Source organism: Helicoverpa armigera, chromosome 13, assembly GCF_030705265.1.
Source record: "Helicoverpa armigera isolate CAAS_96S chromosome 13, ASM3070526v1, whole genome shotgun sequence".
Classification (NCBI taxonomy): Eukaryota; Metazoa; Arthropoda; class Insecta; order Lepidoptera; family Noctuidae; genus Helicoverpa; species Helicoverpa armigera.
This window is the reverse complement of record NC_087132.1, coordinates 112607-137073: the sequence shown is the minus strand read 5'-3', so window position 1 is coordinate 137073 and position 24467 is coordinate 112607. Positions and strand designations below refer to the sequence as shown.

The following is a 24467-nucleotide window of genomic DNA, read 5'->3' as shown; positions in this document are numbered from 1 at the left end:
CTAATAATTTCTACTATTCAGCAGAATTTTGTTTGTTGAGTACACACATATACTTATACATAGGCAACTTGTTTATGACTCATACATACATAAAGAGGCAATCAATATTGCAGGCAGAGTACAACAGTTATCTGAAAAGGGTTCTATTGTCCAATTTGATTACAAATATGGTAATATAAAAGACATTTATATATATGAAGCAAAATATTGTAACCCTATCGTTGAGTATTAAAAGTGAATAATTCTGTTACAGGCTGGCTATTCCGAAGATCAACTGGCAGGTTAGTTACTAATTCATCCAATAAGTGTAACGGTTGCGACGCAGAATTTGTTGGTGCCGTGAACTTGCAACGAACAGCAAGATAGTGTTGCACTCGAACTCGTTATGTGAGAGGGCAGCGTTGTGGCGCTCACGCACATTCCGTGACTCATGTCATGTCAATCAACGTCTTTACCGAAAGCGGTGGCTGTTACAAGCGCCCTAGTTTCCTTATATGGTTTGTATTTTAAAGTGATCCAGGTGTGTCGCCTGAGCCGACGGCCTCGCTTGCGCTGTGGCTCGCGGTTAGTACGTTGCCACACGCCCTCGCAACATGTTCATGTACGAGCCGCCCACGAAGCTAAAGCTCACGTCTGTCGAAGGTAGCTCTCGCATTCTCAGCCACGCCCTCTCCTACTGTTGTGCCCAAACTTACTGGCAAATGGTTATACTTTAACTTTCTACTGTTGTAGAGTTCCAGGAAGCATTCCAGCTGTTCGACTCTCGGGGTGATGGCAAGATCCATGTAGCACAGATTGGGGATGCACTGCGAGCTCTGGGGCAGAACCCCACTGAATCTGATGTCAAGAAATGCACACTCCATCTGAAGCCAGATGAAAGAATTTCATTTGAAGTGTTTCTACCCATTTACCAGGTAAGATCAGTTGCCACCTATGCATTCTGTCAGTTGTGTGCACAACAGGAAAATTATTTAATGCATTGTAATGCTGGCATGTACAACATAATAGTAAATACTATAAATTGTTCTAGCTGAGAAACCTCCTCCTTTTGTAAAATTGTTTAAATAACAGATCTAATCTAGAATAAAGGAGTATTATTTAGAAATAAATGATTATGATTTCTTTATTTCTATACATTCTATGCTATGCAGTGTCTATGATTATTTTGCATAAAACAGCTCATGATTATTTTAAGTAGAATATTTATTTTTATTTACACAACATAAGTAACAGATTATAATATAATGTTTTTAAGTGTCAATGCTCAAAATAACAAAATAATGAATGTACAAATCACACAGGTCATTTAGAATTTGATATAATCTTTACTTTTTAACAGACTTCACTAAAAGGTGGAGGTTCTCATTTCTTCAGACTCTTTTATTTATATTCACTGATGATCCATAGATGCCTGTATAGATTTGAAAAATCCTTTACCTTTTTGATCACATAGTCATCAGGTCAAAATCTAGGGGTGGAAACATTGAGAAATCAAGGGTAACATTCGAAAGTTGTAGATTAGGGTTTACTCTATGCATTAGGGTAAAAACGTACTGCGCAATGTATGTAGTAACTATCTTGTGTTCGGGCGTATTCTCCATAAATTTCTATGGACCCTGGGCTATCGATGGCCAGTGATTATTTTGGTACTAACGGGTGTAGTTTGGTCCTATACTTACTGTTTAAAGTTCTATTGTTGTACTGTACTTAAAAACGGAAACAAAATGCATTTTTGTATCTGAACTTTTGGACTTTTCTGGCAGCCAGTTTAACACAGTGTAACAAGCTGAGATCAACTACAAGCTACAAGTACAAAATAATAAAAAACATTTTCAAAAACACATATCACATGATCAGGATTGATTAGAACCAACAATCCAATATCTGAACAGGGGTTTAAAAGCTTAGAATTGAGTAAAACTCAAAAACTGTGAATAATTGAATGTTAGCTCATACATTTTGGATTCAAAAGTTTTGCAATAGAGCTATTGTTTGATACTAATTTCTTGGCTGGCCACTGATAGCCCAGGGACGCCCAATCTCTTGTATAAAATAGTCACTGAAAACCTAAAAATATAAAAAAAATAGTTCTAAAACCACGTATACACACACATCCTTTTAGATGCATCAGTCTAGAAGTCTGTGGTGAAATGAATGTAGTTGCATCCACTCGGTATAAAAAGTCGTGGCCTAGAAGGTAAAGAGCCAACCTCAAGTATGAGGGTGTGGGTTCGATTCCAGGTCAGACAAGTACCAATGCAACTTTTCTAAGATTGTATGTACTTTCTAAGCATATCTTGGATACCAATGGCTGATAAAAAGGTGAAGGAAAACATCTTGAGGAAACCTGGACTATATAGTCTGAAATCATCAACCCGCATTGAGCAAGCGCGATGATAAATGCTCAATCCTTCTCCGTGTGAGAGGAGGCCTGTGCCCAGCAGTGGGACGATACAAAGGCTGTAACAGTAACAACAGGTATATACCGACAATAGAGACCCACACTTTGGAACCGTGCACCTAGCTATTGACGTTTCTTAAACACCTGTAATAAGTCTATATGAAATAAAAATGTTTGACTTTGACTTCTTCTTGATCTTCAGCCTTTTCCCAACTATATCGGGGTCGGCTTCCAGTCCTATCGGATGCAGCTGAGTTACAAGGAGCGACTGCCTATCTGACCTCCTCAATCCAGTTACCCCGGCAAACCAACACCCTCGATAAGATTGGTGTCAGACTTACTGGCTTCTGACTGACCCGTAACGACTGCCGAAGATGTTCAAGGACAGCCAGGTCCTACAGTTTACCGATTTTGCAAAAGAGTGTAATAACCATTTATAAATATGCCTTCATAGTTCCGTTGTCCATAGATTTCCAATGTATTCACTTCGCAATTTAGCAACACACTAAGTATCCGACGCTATTGTATGGATAAATGTATCAAAATCAGTTTCAAGAAAAGTGTTGTTTTTTATTTTTGTTTCAATTATAAACGACTTTTGAAATGTTTATAAAAATAAATGATGAATATGTACGTGCATGCGCCCGGTGCAGGCCATCTCGAAGGCGCGCAGCGGCGACACCGCCAACGACTTCATCGAGGGGCTGCGCCACTTCGACAAGGACGGCAACGGCTTCATCTCGTCCGCCGAGCTGCGCCATCTGCTGTCCACGCTCGGCGAGAAGCTCAGCGACGACGAGGTCGGTCTCCCATCAACCAAAACCTTCTATCTATTTATTTATTTAGTTTGGCTCTTCAACAATGAGTCCACGGTTAGGTACATCTATAACTATACATTTAAACTTATATCTAAGTGCCTCATCACTTAAAGAAGAGCACTGCATGCACTATAATTTGCACATAAACTTAACTATGCAAGAAAAAGCAAAGAAAATGAGACAGTAAAAAAAACAAACTTAATACATAACATGCTGTCAGACAAATATTTGTGACTAAATTAATTGTCACGATTTAGAATCCTCTTAAGCAAGGTTAGAGGGATCTTATTATCTATTTTCAACCGACTGCCAAAAAGGAGGAGGTTCTCAATTCGTTGTTTCGTAAATTCTCATTTATTTTTACCTTACACATCCCTAAGCCCTGTTGTTAATACATAGGTGTAATAGGAAATCATGTTTCGCATAAGAAGTTTGAAAACGATCGTTTTTAGCTCCAGGAAAGCTTTCCGTTATATCTTCAATTAAAGAATACTGGGGCCCGATTCTCCTAAGTTAATAATGTAAAAATTTAATAGAAATCGAATCGCAATTTATATTCCGATATTATCGCAATAGCAGTTTTAACCATATCGGGCATTCTGCTACTAATATAAGACCAATCGTATTCCAACGACATTCGATTGGTTTGCGATCTGCTATTTTGGTGATTTTGGTCTATATGGTAGTTTGCTCTACAATCATATTGCAATAGTAAATCATTTGCAGACAAAATGATTCATTATTGAATGACAGAAAAGGATAAGAACGTTTATTTCAAAGAAAAAATAGCGGAATGCCACATATGCTTCAATCGTAATCGAGTCGGGATTGGATCGCAGTCGAATGAGAATCGTATGTTGCTTAAGTGAAATGAGGAGAATCGCGCCCCTGGTCGGTGTAGTGTCGGTAACAGTTGTCGCGTCGCAGGTGGAGCAGCTGCTGCAGGGCCAGGAGGACTCGCAGGGCAACATCAACTACGAGAACTTCGTGCACCTCATCATGCAGGGCTGAGCGCCGCGAGCACTGCGGCCGCGCGCCGCTTATTGCATGTAGACTGTTTAACGAAACTTAAGATTCCGTATTTGTATTCCCTTTTTTAATGTATTCCAAAATTAAAATAATTTTAAATAATGTTTGTACAGAAGTTAAAATATATAAATATTAATAATATTTCAAAAGTTTTTTTAGGGATCCCTTGTCAACTAGGAACCCTTTTAGTTTCGCCATGTCTGCCTGTCCGTCCGTCTGCGGTGAATCTAAGTAAAAGCTGAATACCAATGTGTATCTGGGGGCACGGCAGTGCCCCAGCCAAGTCTAGTGTTAATTACGCCGACAAAATAGTAGGTAAATAGTTATTTTATTTGTTAAATTTTGAATATACAAGAGTGTAAAGTTGCTTTTAAAAGCGGTCTCGTTTCGTTTAAACAAAAACAGTGACTGAAATTTAAAGAAACCCAAGGCTTAAACACCCTCTTGCCGATAAAACGCTGATTGAAAGAGCGTGCGCACACTGCAAAGATTTAGTAGGCCGATAGTTGATTTTTGCTCTTAAATCATTATGAAGATAAATGGAAGTACAAATAACAACGATTGGGTATTTGTTCGGTATCCAGACCGACTAAAAACTGTGATTGAATTCACGATTTTCTAAAAAAAATCCTGATTAAATAGGGTGCAGAGTGCGCGCAGGCTAAATGAACCAAAATCATGCTGCTTGCATAAAGCTATTGGAACCTCTGCCAGGCATCTGTCACTCAACGTACTTGCGCCCGATAAATGCCTACCGCGCGGTGTCCCTCGCCGGCCCCACGTGACTCAGGCGCGGCTCAGGGTGCACAACAGACAACAGTCACTCGCACTGCGCGCGTTACAATATTTATTATTTTTATTTCGTGGCCAGTTAGGTATGCGCCGTTTGTTTTTTATTAGGTTTTTAATTAATGGCGTCCTCGGCCGATTTCGGCCACGGCGGCTGTTCTCATTTAAGGAGATCAGCCAGCTGCGCAGGACATATTACAGGAGTATTTGCGCAGACACAGGTGCACTCCCTATTCCTTCACTCTCATAACCCGATCGGACGGCAATCCGACACGACCGGAAAGAGATCAGGCGCAGGACCGACATTGACGTGCTTGCCGATGCACGGGCGATTCAATCACTAACTCCCAGACTACGGGCAGCTTTGTGAAAGTTTAAGAAAACCCACAAAGCGATTTCGACCCGCCCCGGGAATCGAACCCGAGACCTCGAGAACAGCAGCCGCGCTTGCGACCACTAGACCAACGAGGCAGTCCCCGATACAGGATCAAAGGCGTTCTAGCTCCAATGGTAATGCCACCCCAAAAGGACACCGATTTTCCGCCTTGCTGAACTGTTCCAGTGGCAGTTCTTTGTCTTTCACGGTCGCCTGGTCTTCTCCAGACACGGACACGTCGGTTATGGGCCGGCGCCCACTGCCGGCGTGGCACGGCACGGCATGGCTGGTTATGCAGTGGTATCCCGCGGGGTGTAGTGGCATGCCGACTAGGGCTGCCATCTCGAATTTCGCCAAACCCCGACAAACATTGAAAAAACCCGGACATTTGGCGTAAATCGCATTTTTCCCCGAACGAGTACGATTTTTTTAAACAAAATAATACCTAATTTGTAATCCATTTACTATTAACATATACTTAAATTCAATGAGGTGCTTCCTTACATGAAAAATGTCCGGGTTTTCCCCGGACACTTCTTGAAACCCCACCCGGACGGCCCCCGGACGGCCTCCAAACGAGGACAAATCCGGGGAAACCCGGACGAATGGCAGCCCTAATGCCGACGCATCCAGCTGAAAGCCTAGCCAGTCTGGCATTCATCAGTTTTGCGCCATGCGCCCCACCGAAATGCTGTACAAGTTTCAACCTTATTTCAACTAGCTAGCAATCATATTCCTCAACCCATAGTGTCTCGCGGGATGCAGTGGCGCACCGCGGCATCCCGTGGAATGAATAAGTAAGCCACGTCATGCCACCGCATCCTGCGGCACGTCGCGTCATGCCGTGGCATCCTGCGGCACGTCGTGGCATCGTGGTATACAAATAAAGTAACATAGATTCTAAACTTATTGAAATAAAATAACTTAATAAGCATTAAAATCCTTTGCCGTACCATGCCGTGCCACGCCGGCAGTGGGCACCGGCCCTATCTGGATTAGTGCTGATTCGGGATTCGTCAACGCACAGACAGTTTTGCCAAATAACTTTCTTCATTTTGACGAAGTCTAGCCCACTGCAATCTTCGTTGTTGTGATGCCGGGAATTGAGCGGAGCTCGCCAAGACCTCCGTGCTCGTAATCCAGCCCGGCAAGCAATAGCGAACGGTCTGCGTGCTAACTTCAAGCCCAGAGGCGGCCCTGACTTCTGCTTTTATTTTAGTGGATTTGATTGTTGGATCACTGGCTGCCAGCAATCTAATATAGCGCTTTTGGGCAGCTGTCGAAACAGATGGGCGACCGCTGCGGGGTCGGTCAGCTAAATTCCCCATTCCGCAGTGGCGTGCCTAGTGTTTCAAAACAACGCATCATAACGAGACCTGGCCATCTAATTAAAGTCACTCCATCTGCTCAGAGGAAGAAATACAAATTATTAATATTATTGGAGTTACCTTTCTACAACAACATTCTCTACACTAGAATAAAATATTCCAATAAGTATTAATATTTGGTTTATTTCCTTTTACCTCAATAACAGTATGTAGGTACAACATCCCTAAACGAGCATGCGGTCAGTTTTGTAGAAGTCGCTAAGGGAAGTTTCTTCCATGCTTAACTAAAATCTGTGTAAAATTTATCGATGTTCCATGTACGACTTATCGCATGGTATTTTTCGCCTATTACCAGTTTTTGTTTCATTCAAAAATTTGCCACTACGCTTCAATCGTAATCGAGTCGGAATTGGATCGCAGTCGAACGTGAATCGAACGACGCTTAAATAAATTAGGAGAATCGGGCCCCAGGTCAGGCAAGTACCAATGCAACTTTTCTAAGTGCTTTCTACGTATATCTTACTTCTTAGACACCAATGACTGTGTTTCGGATGCACGTTAGGTTCCGGCTGTCATTGAACATAATTGGCAGTCGATACGTACGGGTAGTCAGGAACCAGTAAGTCTGACACCAGTCTAACCAAGGGGTATCGGGTTACCCGGGTAACTGGGTTGAGGAGGTCAGATAGGCAGTCGCTTCTTGTAATGCATTGGTACTCAGCTGAATCCGGTCAGACTGGAAGCCGACCCCAACATAATTGGGAAAAAGGCTCGGAGGACGGACCAGTTTTTGTTTCATTGGATTTGCAATAGGCCAAACCAAAACCGTCATAAGTTGTCCGATCAAAGAGTTTATTGTTACTATTCTTGCAGTGTTTTTCAGAACTTTTCTTATTTAGAACGTCCTAATGACCGGTAAATTATGCTTAGCTTATAAAAATATGCTTGTTTCTGAAATATGATTTTACTTAAATTCGCCTATTTTGATAATACCTTTCTGAAGGGTCTTACACTAAACAGTGGCGAGCAGACCCCACTGTAACATTTTCGCCTCCTATACATTTGAGAACTTTCTTGGTGTAGTTTGGTTCCATCACATATTTTGGAGGTGACTAAAATCTTTTTTTTTCATAATTCATCAAATCCCATCGTTTTATCAGATAAAAAATCATTTTTCAATACTTGTTCAGAGCAACTTTCCTTTGATAGAAAACGCCAACCAACAAAAGTAACATCTTTCGATACCCATGCCCTACAGGTTTTCCCGACCCGGCTGTCATCTTAAAGTTCTGCAGACAAAATTTTCGTCCTTTTAGCATCAGATGACTCTGAAAAAAACAGTACCTACGAATAATGTGAATGGTTCTCTATTTCCTTATAAAACCACTGTAAAGTCTGTTTGCGGACAAGTTTTCCTTGGCGCCGGTTTTCAGTTGTTCTCAAACCTTGACTTTTTAGTGCCATTAACAATTCATCTTTAATAATAAATTGCCATGTCCTAATTAGGTACAGTTCAAGTGGTATGAATGAATCCGCATGACAAAACTTTATTTAAAAACCCTTAAAAACTTACCAGAATTTTTGTTTTCGTATTGATTGGACTAAAATGGAAAATTTTAACGAAGGAAACCTAAATTATTTACCTAATTTTAGTTCTCATAAAATGTATATGTAAGCGAAGGATTCTAAAATTGAAACACGAGCGTAGCGAGTGTTTCAATAATAAACCCTTATTCCTCCTCCTCCTTATTAGAATCGCTTACTATTAACATTTAATTATTATCCTTAATTAACCAATAGAACAGAGCTGTCATAGTAAATGTTGTTCCTGTTAAAAAGACCTATCCATCGATATATATGACTTTGCTATTGGTGGGGTTTATCTTATTTAACTTGAGATATCAATAGATTATTAAGTTAACTTTAGTTTAACTTTTGCACAGTTTTTGATCTATATCTCAGAACGGACAAACATTTCAACAACGCTGTCATAGTAAATGTTTTTCTACATAAAAAGGCCTATCGAATGATATGTATGACATTGCTAATGGTGGGGTATACCAGGTCCCAATTATTTGTGCCCATTGTCCTTTCCTCGATTAGGTGGGATGAAAAGTTACGTGTTGCACTCGAGTGCAAAGATTTTTCACCTTTTGCTCTTTTGATTCCCTCAGAAACTCAGTTTAAAAATGTATTGTGAGTAGGTAAGTACCTAGTTAGACTAGCAAGTCGAAGAAGTTAAACGTAGCCGAGCGGGAATTAGCGTCGTTTCCTGCTTGCGAGTAGTTGCGAGCGCTCGCCTTTGTGTGCAGGCGGCGGCGCTTGCGACGCGCACACAGCGCAGGTGCGGCGCGAGGTCGCGCGGACCTTCCTTGGGCAGACTCCGTGCGGGAGCGGTCAATCGATCCCGCGCTCCGCTCGCGGCCACTCCTGTCCCGCTGACATGTGCGCGCGCGCGTGGGCGCCCGCGCTGTGCGCGCTGGCCGCGGCCGCCGCCGCCGCCGCCTCGCTGCTGCCTCTGGACGCCGAGCGCCTGCACGCCAGCGTCGGGGGCTTCGCTGTCATGAATTGTCACCTTGACTTTCCCTTCGGCAACGAGATTCCTTATCACTTGCAATGGGATAAAGATGTAAGTAAGTGACATGCTGTATTCTAAATGACCCCAAATAGCTACAGTAGGTACGATCCGTTATTAAGTATATTACGATTAATCGTAACGATCCATTTGTTGCGTCGCGTCGTACCTATTGCCTCTCCACTCACAAAACTGTTGGTTTGAAACGATAGATTGTATTTATTGCTTGTGGTGCTCTTTGCTCAGTCTAGCTACGTAGTCAACAACAACAGGCATGTTATTGCGGGCTCTTGTAGTTGGAGCTATAGCTATAGCGGGTAAGGTAGGTACCTACAATGTCGGCAACCGTCACACATCTACTTTTAAGGGTTCCGTACCCAAAGGGTAAAACGGGACCCTATTGTTTCGCTCCTCTGTCCGTCCGTCCGTCTGTCACCAGGGGCCCGATTCTCCTAATTTTACTTAAGCAACATACGATTCACATTCGACTGTGATCCAATTCCGATTCGATTACGATTGAAGCGTTTGTGGCATTCCGCTAATTTTTCTTTGAAATAAACGTTTTTATCCTTTTATGTCGTTCAATAACGAAACGAACGAATCATTTTGTCTGCAAATGATTTACGATTGCAATATGATTGTAGAACAAACTACCGTATATACCAAAATCACCAAAATAGCAGACCAATCGCAAACCAATCTAATGTCGTTGGAATACGATTGGTCTTACATTAGCAGCAGAATGCCCGATTTGGTTAAAACTACTATTGCGATTCGATTTCTATTCAATTTTGACATTATTGACATAGGAGAATCGGGATCCAGGCTGTATCTCATGAACCGTGATATGGCTACGACATATATATACCTAGTGTACATATTTTTATTTAAATTAACAAAGCATATACCAAAATGTAGGACTCTATTTCTTTGATCTGGAGTAGCACCAAATTTTTTAATATCTAAGGGATCTATCAGAGAGGGAGCGGTCACGCCGTCAAGCGGTCAGTTTTGCGTTCTTTGTGTTATACGTTACATAGATATGCTCACACAGGAGGCATTCTGACCGCGTCGGTCAAGTAGAAGTACCTAGTCGTAGTAGTAGTCGAACGCAAAACTGACCGCTCTGTCTGTTAGATTCCTTAGAATCACTATCACTATATAGTTACCGGCACGGATATTGAGCTCTCGGCGGAAGAGTGGGGATCGCTTTGCGCTATGCTTTGCGCACTGAACACATCCATACTAATATTATAAAGCTGAAGAGTTTGTTTCTTTGTTTGAACGCGCTAATCTCAGGAACTACTGGTCCGATTTGAAAATTTCTTTCAGTGTTAGATAGCCCATATCGAGGAAGGCTATAGGCTACTTTTTATCCCTGTAGGGGAAGTAGTTCCCACGGGATGCGGGTGAAACCGCTGGCAGAAGCTAGTAAGCAATAAACCAATAAATCGCTTCTGCGCAGGTGAAGGTCAGGGCTCAATATCCGTGCCGATACCTGTATCTTTGGAACGATTATTCTTATTAAAAGAAAAATCAGTTCTGTGCGAATTTATGTTATTTGATCACTATTTATGTCGAACGAAATTATCTGGGCTGTAGTACCTACCTAGGTAAATAGGTAGGCATACATATAATATGCGCTGCCACCCGTCCTCGCATCCATCTTAGCGAGCTCACGTCGTAGGTCACAAACAAACAAAGTGAATCATAGTTGTAGTAACTATTATAGTAATGTGTGGTTGTCGTTCTCCGGTGGACGGTGGTGTTAACAAATAGCCAGCTGCACACAGCTATCACATCTATTCCATAGCCCGTATAATACGAGTGCTTTATAATGTCAAAATTGAATAAAAATTGAATCGCTATAGCAGTCTTAACCTTAGCGGGCATTCTGCTACTAATATATACCTATAAGTAGTATTCCAATGACATTTCATTGGTTTGCGATTGGTCTGCCACTTGGTCTATACGGTAGTTTGCGCTACAATTATATTACAATCGTAAATCGTTTGCAGACAATATGATTCAATATTAAAGAATCACAGAAAAGGATAAAAACGTTTATTTAATAGAAAAAACAGCGGAATGCCACATACGCTTTAATATTAATTGAGTCTTGATTGGAGCTCAGTCGGATATGAATCGTATGTCGCTTAATGGGTCCGCGAGACGATCAAGTGCACTGGACAAGTCTATGTGCCTGACAGTTTCACTTGACGTGACTTGAAGATGCCGTCAAGTCCACATACCGCAGTCGCTCACCTCCCTGAGCTCAGGAAAGTGGTCGTCACAAAAATTAAAATGGTTTCCAAAAAATGGTTTGTTGAAGTTGGTTCTTAAAGCATTAATTATTTTCTTCAATAAATCTTCGGTGTATGCAGGTTTCTATACTCGAAGTGCTTTGACTATGCTTGATAAAGCAAGCGACCTTTTGTTTTTATCCGCATACTCCTTACTTTGAATTTTCCACAATGCAGGATAATCTCTATAGAGAGATAAAACAAAATCACGCTCGGTAATTTGGTCGGCGCTTGCCGCCAAAGCATCGTCTCGGTTCGGTTCGTCGTCCGCCATCTTCGATGTTCCGGGGCCCGATTCTCCTAATTTTACTTAAGCGACCTTCGATTGACGTTCGACTCGATTCGACTGAGATCCAATCCCGACTTGATTACGATTGAAGCGTATGTGGCATTCCGCTATTTTTTCTTCGAAATAAACGTTTTTATCCTTTTCTGTCATTCAATAATGAATCATTTTGTCTGCAAATGATTTACGATTGCAAAATGATTGTACAGCAAACTACCGTATAGACCAAAATCATCAAAATAGCAGACCAATCGCACACCAATCAAATGTCAATCGAATACGATTGGTCTTTTATTAGTAGCAGAATGCCCGATATGGTTAAAACTGCTATTACGATCATATTGCGATTCGATTTCTATTCGATTTTGACATTATTAACTTAGGAGAATCGGGGCCCCGGCCGCAAATGAATAAAACTTGTCAAGTCGCATCAAGCGCAAAATTTTTGTCAAGTATGGTCCAGCCCGTAGATACTTGACGGGACTTGTCAAGTCAACGCTGTAATATTCACTTCAAGCACGTAGGCTGGTCCAGTGCACTTGATCGCCTCGCGGACCCATAAGTAAAATTAGCAGAATCGTGCCCCAGATGCTATATTCATTGTGTGTATTTTTATAAGTAGGCATTTTAATAATAATTTTGTTCACTGGCTTCTAAAACTGACTCGACGCGACGAAAGTAACCTAAAACGTTGAAATGTTTGTGAAAGCTAAACGTCAAACAAAGTTATGGGTCTGATAAACGGCCAAATATGGGCAGTTAAGTTATTCTCCGTTTAGACTGAGTTTAACTTAAGCTGCGTTGCTCGGAAACGCATTTGAAGGAGTTATCGAACCAATAACTCTAACGGATAGATAAACTCTCGTTAACTGGACCTCAGGGGCCCGATTCTCCTAAGTTAATAATGTCAAAATCGAATAGAAATTGAATCGCAATATGATCGCAATAGCAGTCTTAACCATATCGGGCATTCTGCTATGCTATTTTGGTGATTTTGGTCTATACGGTATTTTGTTCTACAATCGTATTGCAATCGTAAATCATTTGCAAACAAAATGATTCATTATTGAATGACAGAAAAGGATAAAAACGTTTATTTCCAATAAATAATAGCGGAATGCCACATACGTTTCAACCGTAATCGAGTCGTGATTGGATCTCAGTCGAATCGAATCGTATGCCGCTTAACTAAAATTAGGAGAATCGGGCCCCAGAAAGCGGGCATAAGACAATTGCCTGTCTTTTTGGCTTTTGATTACTTACCCGTATTCGACTGCCAAAGATTTTCTAATGTCCGACGGGACTCACCAATTTACCGTGCCTTCCGGTCTGAAGAAATACACATATACATAACTAGCCGTTTTCCCGCGGTTTCACCCGCGTCCCGTGGGAGTTACTGCCCGCAACGTGATAAAATATAGCCTATGTTACTCGCAGATAATGTCGGGAAAATAATGTCGGGACACCTTTTCACACACGGTCGGTTAGCCCCATGGTAAGTTATTAATTAACTTGTGTTATGGGTGCTAACACAACTGATAAACTACATATAGCTACACATATACATATTTATAAATACATATTGTAACACCCAGACCACGGCCAACAAGCATGCTCATCACACAAATGTCGACCGAACCGGGAATCGAACCCGGGACCTCAGATTCGGCAGTCCGGCTTGGTGACCATTGCGCCATAGAGGTCGACTAATAATATAATATAGCTTTCTAATGGTGAACGAATATTTTAAATCCGTCCAGTAGTTTTTGAGTTTATCCATTATAACCAAACAAACAAACAAAGTTTTCCTCTTTATAATATTATAGATTATTATAGATGGTCATCTATCCTACGACCAAGGAAGGCGCAGGACGTTAGTCGTGGTGGCCTGGGGCTCGATTCTGCTAATTTGTGATAGCCCTCTACGATTCACATCCGACTGAGATCCAATCACGACTCGATTAGGATTGAAGCGTATGTGGCAATCCGCTATTTTTTCTTTTAAATAAACGTTTATTCCTTTTCTGTGATTCAATAATAAATCATATTGTCCACAATTTGATTGTAGAGCAAACTACACTATAGTATAGACCAAATGGCAGACCAATATCGCAAACCAATGATATATCATTGGAATTTTGGAATACGATTGGTCCTAAATTAGTAGCAGAATGCCCGCTAAGGTTAAAACTACTATTGCGATTAAATTTTTATTACATTTTGACATTATTAACTTAGCAGAATCCGGTCCCTTATGGGTCAAGAACCAACCTCTCAAATACGAGTGTCTGGGTTCGATTCGACTTTTTTTAAGTTAAACTGTAGGTCCCGGCTGTCATTGAACATCCTTGACAGTCGTTACGGGTAACTGGGTTGAGGAGGTCAGATAGACAGTCGCTCCCTATCTCTTACTCGTACTGAGCTGCATCCGGTTTGACTGGAAGCCGACTCCAACATAGTTGGGAAAAGGCTTGGAAGATGTTGACCTATCCATCATCATCAGCATCGATCGACCCGTGCGGCTGATACTAATTAAGTACCTAGGTATATGTATACTAGGTAGCCACTGTAGTAGCTCAAGATGGTACTACCTCTGTAGTGACTTTGTGTGCGGAGAACTTTACGCTGTTTAAGCTACTCTCACTCTGCACAATAATTACAGCTCCAACTTAGGTAAGTATGGAGCATTAGAATCCTGATATTTTTGGAATCCCGTTTTTGTGACGTTTAAAATTGGCTTGGTACTTAATCTCGCGACGGGTGTACCTAAGAGCCCCGTTTGTTAATACATATAGATTAGTCCCCATTGCTGTTTTAACGATGATGGGGTGATTAGTGTGTTGGCTAATGAGATGTGCGAGCTCGGCACGGACGGGTGGGCGGCCGCCGCGCCCATGCGCTTGCTTCGCGACAATGCACAATGTTCCGTCACAAAGCGAAGAGCGGCGCGCCTCTCGCGTACGCGTCACCGCGCTCGCGGCTCGGGCGCGTGGACGAAATCAGCTCACACCTCATCTTATGTTCGTAACTAGCGCCGACTCACAAATTACCTCGTTGTGATGCTTATTTAGTCATCCTCGTCGCAGCGATCATCCGACGACTACCTACTTCAGTCGTTAACTAGCTTAATGAAGCAACCTACTTGGTCGCGTTACCAATTGTGTGCTATGCTGTTTACCACACTTGCGTCTAGGTGTCATGCCACAGATGACTAGGTAGAGGTACCTATATATACTTATTAATTTTATTTATTTACGAATTTTTGTACACACGCATATAAAGAAAGACGACAGGAAAGAAAGAATTTAATAAGGTAAGGTATTTCTAAAAAATATCTTTCTGCATTCCTGCGAAGGGGAAATAAGAATAAAAGAGACCCTGCGTGGTCATGCGATGTCTACGTAGATTTTTGTACATGTTAACGTAGGTATATGTATGTAATCCGTCATTGTATACAATTTCTAGGAAATCTGTGAATTTCCTCAAACCGCCCGGAAATGTGTAAAATAAATTACATTATACACATTTCCTAAATAGTAATCGGAAATGTATATTTAAGATATCAAGGGGTAAGTGGGAGGGAGGTACCGAAGCGAGGGTATTGCATTATCCGATCGGGCGCAACGTTACCTGATTGAAGCGAAGCATGCAAGAAGGCATGCAGCATGGAAACATACATGCAACATGCAGCAAGCATGGCTTCTGTCACGGCTCCGGCGCTACGGGGCTCCGGCGTTTCCATGCGAGCTTATCATCGCAGATGGTTTTCACGCTCACCACCGCAGTTTCGGCTTGCTGGCCGGCTCATCCCTCCGCGCCTACGCGGTTTTGAATTACACTCCAGGGGTAGGGCAAACAAGACTACGTGGAGTCGGTTATAAATGGCAATATGCCAAATAAAATGAATCCAAATGAAATTCTCCCATCTGCATAGTAGGTACGCTAATTCTCCCAGACAAAAGGAACTCGACAGAGGACCTCGTCGGGGCAATACGTAGCGGCGACCTCTCGTGCCCGGCCCTGGTTCAAGCCATGGTCCGGGGTGAGAGGTAATGGGATGCCGTCGTCTCATGCAGACGCTGGGGAAGTTCACACCTCTCATCCCAGCTGCTGCCATGGACGTAGAAGACACCACGGGCGCTGGGTGCCGGCCATCGTAGGCGTGGGTCTGTGGGCGGTGAGTGGCTCATCGTCCTTCCGTCTCTTAGAAGACACGAGCTCTTCTCGGCAGCGCGCGTTGTTCCACGCGCTCCACGAAGAGATTCAGAAAACCCCAGTGGATTTAAGTCACTTACAGTCTGACACTCCTTCACGCTGCTAACCAACAGCGGGAGGAATCATTTGATGATTCATCATAAAAAAGTCGACAATAACTTAAACCGTTTTTAAGAATTGGTCAATAGTAAGTTGGTTGTACCATATTTATTACTTTGGCTAACTTTGACTAGCTATGATGAATAATATTCAGATAAAGTGATTAATTTATCATATCGACGCTTCCGACAACAAAGGTCGTAAACACCAAAATAGCACTTTTGGTAATCAACGAAAAACAAAAAATAATTTCGTTTTTGGCTTATATCTTTTTAATTTTAAAAGTTTTAAAATTGTGTTCTATACAAGAAATACGTAAAATACGATGGTGTTTCATAATATATTATTGCTATTTATGTCAAAGCCTTATTTTAAAAGTTAGCTTGGAGATACACCCCAGAAAATTCAAGAAGTTGGTATTTACGACCACTAACAAATCAATGAGGAACGATTTGTCTAACGGAAGTTAGAAGTATGCACCAGTTTTTAAATACAATAGTTCTGGGTTTGGTTTTAACAACCATATACTGAAATAAAAATGAGTGTAAACACCACGACCTGATGCGATGGTATGTAACAAACATGGAAATATCTGAAGTAAATAATGAATTTAAGACTGTAAGTTGAGTTTTCATTATTTGTAATAAAAGCAAAAAAATAAAACACAAATTGACATAATTGTGTCCTCAAACACAGGCACCATGTTTGTGATAGGTGCTCCATGCTGCTCTCCTCATCGCTGCCACTGCGGGGAAGCTGTCAACAGCCTCGGTCACCACGGCCTGTCGTGCAGCCGGTGTGCCGGCCGCACGACGATGGCAAGAGACCAGACGGCATGTCGCTATTTCCGTGGAAGGTGGGTAGGACATTAATGTGGGACGCGACATGCGTCGACACTCTTGCGCCATCTCACCTTCCCGGAACTGCATGTTGTGCTGGCTCCGCCGCTTCCAAGCAGAGAACCTCAAGCGGCGCAAATATGGTAACATTATAAGCAATTACATGTTTGAGCCGTTTTGGGTTGAAACTCTAGGGCCGTGGGATCCGAGCGCCCAACTTCTTGCCAGGGATATTTCCCAGCGCCTAGTTGACACTTCCCGGGACCCAAAGGCTGGCTTTTATTTTGCACAGAGGTTGAGCATTGCCATCCAACGTGGCAATGCTGCCAGTCTTTTGAGTACATTACCCAGTGACAGCGATGAGGAGCAATTGTTTGATGCACTGTATTCGTTTTAAGTTGTATATACAGGGTTACTGGTAAGTAGACCGCATCCTTTCATGAGGTTTGCCGTGCAAGGAAGATTGATAGTACTAAGGCGATCTTCACACTGCCCCGCATCATGCTGCGTATTGCGTGTCGACGCACCTACGCGCGTTCCTGCGAGAGTGCAGATCTGCATCATCGTGTGGGTTTTTTGCGCACTCATTCGCGTAGGTGCGTTTTGTAGATTCACGCATGGTGGCTCTCATCGAGTTCCATTTTCAAATACACACATCACTCCCATTCAAAATCACGCGCGGCTCTGCGGGATTCAGTGTGCCATACCTTGCATCTCGCCCCGCACCTACGCGCGGGGTGCATGTTTCTCCGCGTGTATGCGCGTGATCCGCACGAACGCACGTGGATGCATTTTCAGTGTGTTGGACTGTGCGTGTTTTCCATACAAACGGAGATACTTTCAAACAACGGAAGAACACGCATCCACGCGCTACGCTGCATCATGCGGGGCAGTGTGAGAATCACCTAAGCTAAATCTAAAACAATGCCATCTAAATGACTTTTTGAATATTAACGTCAAAAATTTCACAGAACCATTAACTATCTTTTAAGGTCATAGATGGAGTTGTGTATTTTTAACCGACTTCCCAAAAAGGAGGAGGTTCTCAATTCGTCGGCAACTTTTTTTTTTTTTGTATGTTCACCGATAACTCGGAGACGCCTGGACCGATTTGCAATTTTTTTTTGTTTGATAGGGTTTACCTCCCAGGTGGTCCCATAATCACCAGGTCAGGATCTGATGATGGAAACCCTGAGAAATCGAGGGCAACTTTCGAAAATTATAGGCATACGCAGGGTAAAAACTTGACACTAAGGCGTATGTCTGATAACCAGAGAAGGTCGAGGGCACTCGACAACTGAATATGTAAACTACCTCGTGTTTGGGCTTATATTATTCGTTTCCACTGACTTCTAGGCTGATGCACCTTAGAATAGTTTTTTTTTTGCTTTTCATGCCATAAATAAATTAAGCTGGGGTTTTGTTAGTTTAGTTAGCTAATCTTCCAGGAATGTGGTGGCATAAAAGCAACTTTAACTTTGAATCAGTACCTACTTTTGAGTAGACCTTCAATTAATTTTATTGTGGTGAAAAGCATGTAACGCTTAAGGATCGTAGAAGAAAGGAGGAAGATTGATCTCTCGCCAGGGCTGCTTGGCGTGAGGCAAGGCTCCTGTAGCTTGAGAAACAAGCCCAAACACAAAGTGCAGATTAAAGAAATGGGACAGCTTCTCGCTTTAATACCATACGCACGTTAAATACTTTATCGCCTCCGGAAACGTACAAATAATGCGTTGCACGCCAGAGAAATATATTTTCATTAAACTTCTGATTTGTCAGATCCGAGCTGAGTCTAAAAAAATCCTTTTAAATAACTATGTTGGATGTCATTCAGTTACAAAGACAGAATTGCCGTCAAACGTGTTTTGGCCAAATGTGCCCCGCCTGGAAGAGCGCCGCCGTGTCCCCGTGGCGGCAATTGGCGCGGTGACCTCTTGCACCCGCCCCTGGTTCAAGCCCTGGTCTGGCGCGAGTAACGGGATGCCGTTGCCTCCTTCTGCGTAGCAGGCATTCGGCAGCAGAACGACTGAAAATTTGCATTTCTCATCGCAACCGCTGCGGTGTACGTAAAAGACTCCTCGGGAGACGCGAGTCGAGAGACGACTCCCGGCCATCGTTGACGTGGGTTTGTGGGTGGTGAGTTTGGATGGTTCGTCGTCCTTCCGTCTTCTAGGAGACAACAGATCCATGTCAGCGGCGCGCGTAGTTCCACGCACCCCTTAAGGAGAGGCAGCGAACCCCAATGGGGCCCACCAGGGCCAAAGCCTACCGGGGCTGCAACATTGCTTGAAAGAGTTGCCGGTGATCTGGTATACTACATGGTGGGTTTTAGTCAGTATGTGTCTGACACTCATTCACGCTGCACCTACAGCCAGACCAGTCATCTTCAGTAAAGTGGATATGGTCATCTTCATCACGTATTTACCAACTCATAGTGCTTCTCTAACTGTATATATCGAATTTCCGTTTGTGCATAGCACAAAAACCAAAGAGTCGGCCTGCCTACGGCAGCTTTTAAACTAAGCAAGTGTAAAAGTATTCAGAATTATATTCATCCATGTTGAATAATTGAACACATTTACAAAAACCACAATAACAGTAGGAACCAAAGCGAATGATCTTTTAATAAAGATCTGATTGACCCGAGGTGATCAAGTCAGGTCTGGTCTGTTCGCTCATCAGATCTTTGAAAGCGGTTCGGTGGATAGCTACTGTCGTCCTGTTTACGTGTGACACAAAATAATGGTATATAACTTAATTTTGTGCAGTAGTGACTCACAGTATAAACAGCACTTATGATTCTTCTGATTAGCTGGCTCCTCCAAGAAGTGACAAATTGCGAGCGCACATTCTGATAATCTTGGCAAAACTGCAATAGCGTGGGAGTGTCAGACTCTTACTGTCTAAAACCGTCATGTTCCATCGTTGGCCTTTTATGTACCAGTGCCGCGGTTACTCTTTTGAACAATCCCGCAGCCCCGGCAGGCCTTGGCCCTACTGGGCCCCGCTGGGGTTGCTGACATCTCTTTAAGAGTCGCGTGGAACAACGCGCCGCCGACAGGCGTCTGTTGTCTATCCAGACATGAGCGATGAGCTACCCGAATCCACCCTCCACAGACCCACGCCTACGCCACGTGGCCTGGAGTCGCCTCGCGAACCCTTCTTCGCTGTCGAAAAATTTGTTTTGTCATCCCTACTAATATTACATATAAATGTGAAAGTAACTCCGTCTGTCTGTCTGTCCTTCACGTCTTAAACACTGAACTGAGTTTAATAAAATTTGGTACAGAGATAGAGTTGACCTTGAAAAAGAACATAGAATAGTTTTTATCTCAGACTTTTGAAGAGTTCTCTTGGATATAAGCGAACTTGACGCGGGCGGAAGATAGTAGAAAATATCAGTGCCACCTAGAGTCATAATTTTTTGAAAATGAACACAGCAGTTAACCTTAGACAGACAACGACTGTCCGATAGAGCAGGGTCACGAGCCGCGCGAGGCGGGCGCGGGTCGCGGGGCACGGGGCGGGGGCGGGGGACGCGTCGAGTGCCGCTCCTGCGCTAATGTGCGACTGTCTCACCAAGTAGACAATTACGGGTCCCACGCGCACTCGGCCGTGGTAGGTATCGCGGGGCTGCTGGCGCATGCGCACATCCCACGCGCAGCACCCGCCCGGCCCCGGCTCGCGTCACGCCACGCGCTGCTGCCATCGCATCTCCGATCAAAGCATTTCATTTATGCGCAGGTGTATGCGCGATTAAACATTAAAAACTTAAAATAAGATTTTTTTTTTTAATAAATTTTTAGCTATCGCTGACTAGGTCTTCAATGAAATGATACTCATATTGTAGAACTGCATTAAAAAGAACTACTCCGCCATCTTGGATTGTCCGCCAAAAGTACAAACATCCGAATTGAAAACCTCATCCTAGGTACTAAGGGTACTCCTAAGGTCATTTAAATATTGAAATAGTGTTGCAGTAATGGCGTGGTATTGCAGGGAGACACGATATTCTCGTGGTACAGCGGCGCGGGCACGGCGCGCGTGGCGGACCGCTGGGGCGGGCGCGTGCGCCGCGTGCTGGACGGGCGGCTGGGGCTCGGCCGCGGCTCCATCAACGTGAGCGCCGTGCGCGAGACCGACGCCGGCCTGTACCGCTGCCGCGTCACCTTCCCCAACCGCACGCCGCCCGCGCGCAACAACGGCACCTTCTACTACCTCGACGTGGACGGTGAGCACGACACATCGCAATGCTTAGCTATATGAGTGGCTTCTGGACTGACTCGAGTGCTCCCTACTGTTCAGGAGGTAATCTGATAGTGACGCCGCCAATGAACGTGACCGTGCTGGAGGGCGAGCGCGCCGAGCTGGAGTGCCTGCCGAAGAGTCCCGAGGCGGCGGTGGAGTGGTTCCGGGAGGGCACGCCGCTAGGCGAGCTGCCCGAGCTGGCGCTGCGCGCGGAGCGGCCCGCCAACGGGTCCCTGGTGCTGCGGCGCGCCGCGTCGGGGGACCCCGGCGAGTACGAGTGCCGCGTGCAGGACCCTGCCGGCGCCACGCAGAGCGCCAGCGCCTTCCTCGACGTGCAGTGTGAGTGTCACGCCGCGCGCTCGCAGCCGCCGCCGCCCTCCTCTCTAATGTTATGTCGTTTCTGTTCTAGATAAAGCCAAAGTAGTGTATGCTCCGAAGGAACGCTACCTACCGTACGGCAAGCCCGCAAGTCTGGACTGCCACTTCAGTGCTAACCCACCGTTGACTAATTTGCGCTGGGAAAAGGACGGCTTCCTCTTTGACCCCTACAATGTCCCTGGAGTGTTCTATAGTAGGAATGGAAGTTTGCTGTTCAATCAGGTAAGTAAACAGTTTTATCGGTACCTACATCATATTAATTTACCTTAAAACTAATACAAGTCTTTAGACATATAATCTGTATGTTACTGTAAGAGCCCGTATTTATTGGTTAATCTCAGGATCCAGTAGTTAGGAAGTAAAATATCACAACACACATGATGATGCTGATGATGATGAGGATTCTTTGATACTGACTCTGGTAATAACCTACACGATAAATGGGCTATCAGAACGGAAACTATATTTTAAATCGAACTAGCTAATTTACAGGTCCTGAGATAAGAGCCCTCAATCAAAATCAAATGTATATTCGCGAAACATTTCGAGCGGAGATAATCTATGCGCGGTTCCAGGCACCGGCTCTTGTCGTGGTAGTAGGCAATCAGTTTACTGTTGCTCGAATTTGACACCTTTGGAAAACCAAGTGAAAGATCCGCTAGTATGAAGGCGTTTTTACTATAGTGCAGAGATTTGTCCGATAGTGCACTGTCGTTGAAATGGCATTATGTCAGAACCTGCACGGTGAAGTGTTTTCGTCCAATAGGGGCAGGAGCGTTATCGTTGATTTCCGACTCTAGTTAGAGGCAGTTCAGGCATTTGGGAGAGCTTAACTTTGACAATGTATTGATGTAAAGTGCCCCGCTTGCAGGTGGACGAGTCGCACGAGGGCGAGTACTCGTGCACGCCGTACAACGCGCTGGGGTCGGAGGGCGCGTCGCCCGGCGTGCGCGTGCGCGTGCAGCGGCCGCCGGCGCTGGGCGCGCGCCCGCAGCCGCTGTACGTGGCGCGGCTCGGCGCCACGCTCACGCTGCCCTGCGCCGCCGCCGCGCGCAACCACCACGACCGCCCGCTGGTGCGCTGGGCGCGCAAGGACGGCGCCGAGTTGCCGCCGGGCCGCCACCACCTGGACGACGGCAACCTGACCGTGGTGGACGTGGCGGAGGAGGACCGCGGCGTGTACGTGTGCACGGTCAGCAACGAGGCCGCCACCGTCGACGTGGAGACCGAGCTGCTGGTGGAGAACGTGCCGCCGCGCGCGCCCTACAACCTCACCGTGCGCGCGCACACCGACTCGCTGCACCTCGCCTGGGTGCCAGGTCACTACAGATATACTGGCTCAGACACGATATTAAATCGATGACCGTCGGCGGCGTCCCGGGCCTTTAACCGCACCGACGCCCAAAAATTATTTTGATTTCAGGTCATAATGGTCTGGAAGTGGACTACAACGTTTGGTATCGCGAGCGCACCGTCAGCGAGTGGCGCACCATGAAGATCTTGACGAGAGGCGTCACCGAGGCCACGCTCGTCGGCCTGCGCCCCGGCACCGAGTACGAGCTGCGAGTGCTCTCGCAAGACCTCATCGGCGACGGCCTCTTCAGCAAACCCGTATTCGCAAGAACGCTGGGTAACCGTGCGACCGGCATGTCTCCGTCTGAAAACCAATCTACTGAATTAAACATCGCATCGTATTACTCAGGTTCAACCGACGGAGACGTAGGCGAAACCGAAAACGCTGCAGAGGTCGAGGAGACGATGGAAGCAATAGAAGGAGAGCAGATCGCTTATGCCGCTCCCACCACCGAGGAGAGCGCCGGCTCGGGCGACGGCGCCGAGCTGGAGGTGACGGTGCGGCTCATCGACGACGGCGCGCTGGTGCGCTGGCGCCGCGAGCCGCTCGACCAGTCGCGCTGCACCGTGCGCTGGTACGAGGGCGCCGCGCCGGGCGAGCGTCTGCTGGCCACCGGCCACACGCTGCACGACTACATGCTCGGTAGGTGCGGCGACTGCGGCGGCGCGCGGGCCGCGGGCGCCACTAACCCTGTCTGTCCGCAGTGAGCGGCGCGGAGGAGGGCGCGCAGTACTGGGCGCGCGTGCAGTGCGCGAGCGGCGCGCGCGGCGGGGCGGCGCTGCGCGTGCCGGAGTACGCGCGGCTGCGCGGCGTGGCGGCGGGCTGCGCGGCGGCCGCGCTGCTGCTGGCGGCGCTGGCGGCGGCGCTGTACGCGGCGCGGCGCCGGCTGTGGTCACGGGCGGCCCCGCGCTGCGACAAGCGCGCGCGCTGACGCCGCGCCGGCGGCCTCGTCCCTGTGATCTATATGCACTCTTTGACTCTTCGTGCCGTGTATGGATGCTTTTTTGAAGTTGATGTTGTTATTTATTAAAGTATGTCTGGGTATGAAGTAGAAACTAGTTGATTAATATTTTATTTTTTTCTTAGGTAATAAGCTGATGTTGTAAAATAAAAAAAAAACAACCTTATTTTATTTTTATTTTTTACCCCAATTATGCCCGATATGCTTGTTCGACCAATCCCCATTGAGTTAGTGAATGTTACAGCCTTTTATCGTCCCACTGCTGGGCACAGACCTCCTCTCACACGGAGAAGGATTGAGCATTAATTATCAATACATAAGGGGAGTATAAAGGGAGTACAAAAGAAATACATAAAGAAGTTTACAGATTAGAGAATATAAGGGATTCCATTATAGGAGTACATTAAAGAAGTTCATAAATCCTTGTGTACTCCCCGTACATAAGGGGGTATATAAGGAGAGTACATA

The 24467-nt window shown here is 45.0% G+C and overlaps 2 protein-coding genes across 3 annotated transcripts; both read left to right on the top strand.

Moving 5' to 3' along the window:
• LOC110376864 (myosin-2 essential light chain) lies at positions 1-4389 on the top strand. Of its 2 annotated transcripts, XM_021335480.3 has the most exons (5): positions 1-170; positions 254-281; positions 733-914; positions 3055-3201; positions 4147-4389. In XM_021335480.3, exons 1-5 carry the CDS (start codon positions 75-77, stop codon positions 4228-4230), a joined length of 537 nt encoding a protein of 178 aa, XP_021191155.1. In that variant the 5' UTR covers positions 1-74; the 3' UTR covers positions 4231-4389. The 2 variants fall into 2 exon arrangements, with proteins under 2 accessions (XP_021191155.1, XP_021191156.1); XM_021335481.3 differs by lacking the exons at positions 1-170; positions 254-281 and adding an exon at positions 391-642.
• Positions 4390-9027: 4638 nt separating this feature from the next.
• LOC110376870 (protein borderless) lies at positions 9028-24165 on the top strand. The gene is made up of 8 exons (XM_049840362.2): positions 9028-9370; positions 21058-21289; positions 21364-21645; positions 21716-21906; positions 22556-23003; positions 23108-23314; positions 23387-23680; positions 23743-24165. The coding sequence occupies exons 1-8, from the start codon at positions 9185-9187 to the stop codon at positions 23967-23969; spliced, it is 2067 nt and encodes a 688-aa protein (XP_049696319.2). The 5' UTR covers positions 9028-9184; the 3' UTR covers positions 23970-24165.
• Positions 24166-24467: the final 302 nt, after the last annotated feature.